Source organism: Coturnix japonica, unplaced genomic scaffold (genome assembly GCF_001577835.2).
Source record: "Coturnix japonica isolate 7356 unplaced genomic scaffold, Coturnix japonica 2.1 chrUnrandom599, whole genome shotgun sequence".
NCBI classification, from domain to species: domain Eukaryota; kingdom Metazoa; phylum Chordata; class Aves; order Galliformes; family Phasianidae; genus Coturnix; species Coturnix japonica.
Window position 1 is genome coordinate 1 of NW_015439972.1, and position 2,546 is coordinate 2,546.

The 2,546-nt window shown below is 52.2% G+C and overlaps 1 protein-coding gene across 1 annotated transcript in view; it reads left to right on the top strand.

Moving 5' to 3' along the window:
* The first annotated feature begins 245 nt into the window (after positions 1-245).
* Positions 246-2,546, top strand: part of LOC107307440 — an 8,049-nt gene continuing 5,748 nt past the window's right edge. Inside the window, 2 exon segments of the mRNA XM_015850946.2 lie at positions 246-310; positions 1,187-1,417. Coding sequence (XP_015706432.2) covers positions 254-310; positions 1,187-1,417 — 288 coding nt within the window. The 5' untranslated portion in view covers positions 246-253.

Sequence of the window (2,546 nt, forward strand, 5' to 3'; positions counted from 1 at the left end):
AGCATAAACAAGAAACAGAAAGGACACCCAAGGAAAATAAAAAAGATTTATAAAATATATTAATAAAAAAACAAACACAGGAAAAAAAAAAAAACAACACAAAAACGCAAAAAAAAGAATCATACCAAACACACACACACACAACATTTAAAAATTTTTAAACCCCCCCCCCAAATTAAAAAGCTTTTAAGAATAACCCTCAAATTAGAAGTGGCTAAGAAAATGGAACAATGAGGCCCCCTTCCCCGAGAAAATGGGACCCGAGGAACCCGTCGGGTCCCGGAAGGGAAAAGATGGACACCATAAAGAGGTAAGGATTTAACGAGGGTTAGGCGCCTCTAGAAGGTTGACCGCGCCCAAGTGAGAGGCGACGTTGTTCCCTAAGGGTTGACAACTCTAAAGAGAATAGCCTCACGGAAGATCAGCCCTGTCCATGAGATGGTGGCCGCGTTCACGTCGCCTCTCCACCACTTGGGCCGGGTCTCTAATGGGAGGAGGAGAGCGTTATGGGGTCCTAATGGGTTGTTCTATGGGGTCTCTATGGGGTCTTATGGGGTCCTATGGGATCCTATGGGGTCTTATGGGGTCCTATGGGGTCTTATAGGGACTTATGGGTTGTATGAGGTCATATGGGTTTCTATGGGGTCTTACTAGTGAGACCTAGTAAGGCCTAGTGAGTCCTAGCGAGGCCTACCTAGGCCTACCTAGGCCTATCATGGCCAACCTTGGCTTGGATTGGATTGGATTGGATTGGATTGGCCTAGCACGGCCATCTTGGGCCTACTTGGCCTACCTAGGCCTGGATTGGATTGGATTGGATTGGATTGGCCTAGCACGGCCATCTTGGGCCTAACTTGGCCTACCTAGGCCTGGATTGGATTGGATTGGCCTAGCATGGCCATCTTGGGCCTAGCATGGCCTACCTTGGCCTAGCTTGGCCTAACTAGGCCTAACTAGGCCTAGCATGGCCTACCTTGGCCTACCTTGGCCTAACTAGGCCTAACTAGGCCTAGCATGGCCTATCTATGGCTCTACTGAGCGTGCGCGAGCGAGAGGGCTCGCCGTAACTACAGGCTAACTAGGCCCAATTAGCGGCCTACACTAAGGAGCGCAACTAAGCTTGGCCCACTTCGGCCCGGTTCGGCCTATGTAACCCCCCCTTTCTCCCCTCCCCCCCATATCCAAGATGGCGCCCGAGTGGGGCAGGAGATCCCTATGGAAGCTGTTCGGCCTCTGCCTGTTGGCCAGCTCCATTATGACCGCCGTGGGGCTGGGAAGCTTGAGCGTCATCAATAGGAAGGCGATTAACGAGTTGCGTGTTAACAAGGTGGTTAATGAGGTGGAGGGGGACAAAGGACGGCTCCGGTTCGTGTATAGGATGGGGATGTCGGAGGTAAGTGGATGGGGGGGATATGGGGTGGGGGGAGGAAGTGGGGGGGAAAAAAGTAGGGGAGAGGAAATAGGGGGGGATATAGGGGGGAAATAAGGGGGGAAGAGGAAGTAGGGGGGATATAGGGGGGAAATAAGGGGGGAAAGAGCGACATGTAGAGGGATATCAGGGGGGAAATATAGGGGGAAGAGGAAGTGGGGGGATATAGGGGGAGAAGAAGTGGGGGAGGAAGTGAGGAGGAAGTGGAAGTGGGGAGGAGGAAGAGGAAGGGAGGGAGGAAGAGGAAGTGGGAGGGGAAGGGGAAGAGGAAGTGGGGAGGAAGAGGAAGGGAATGGGAAAAGGGAGGGGAATAAGAGGGGGAAGGGAAGAAGGAAGAGGAAGAGGAAGAGGAAGAGGAAGAGGAAGAGGAAGAGGAAGAGGAAGAGGAAGAGGAAGGAAAAGACAAAGTGGGAGGGAAGAGGATGTGTGGGGGGGAAGTGGGGAGGAAGTGGGGAGGAAGTGGGAGGGGAGAGGAGAGGAAGTAAGAGGGGGAAGGGAGGAAGGGGAGGGGAAGAGGAAGTGGGGGGGGTATAGAGGGGAGAGGAAATGGAAGGGGAAAAGAAAGCGGGAGGGGAGAGGAAATGGACTTATGGGCTTATGGGGTCCTATAGGGTCCTATGGGGTCTTATGGGGTCCTATTGCTTCCTATTGATTCCTATGGGGTTTATGGGGTCTTATGAGGTCCTATGGGGTCCTATGGGGTCTTACGGTGTGCTATGGTGTCCTATTGGTTCCTATGGGGTCCTATGGGGTCTTATGGCGTGCTATGGTGTCTTCTGGGGTCTTATGGGATCCTATGGGGTCCTAAGGAGTCTTATGGGGTCCTATTGCTTCCTATTGATTCCTATGGGGTTTATGGGGTCTTATGAGGTCCTATGGGGTCTTATGGGGTCCTATGGAGTCTTATGGGGTCCTATTGCTTCCTATTGATTCCTATGGGGTTTATGGGGTCTTATGAGGTCCTATGGGGTCTGATGGGGTCCTATTGATTCCTATGGGGTTTATGGGGTCCTATGGGGTCTTATGGGGTCCTATGGGGCTTATGGGGTCCTATAGGGTCCTATGGGGTATCTTCTTCCTTTCCTATGGGAAGGGGAAGGGGAGGGGGAAGAGGAAA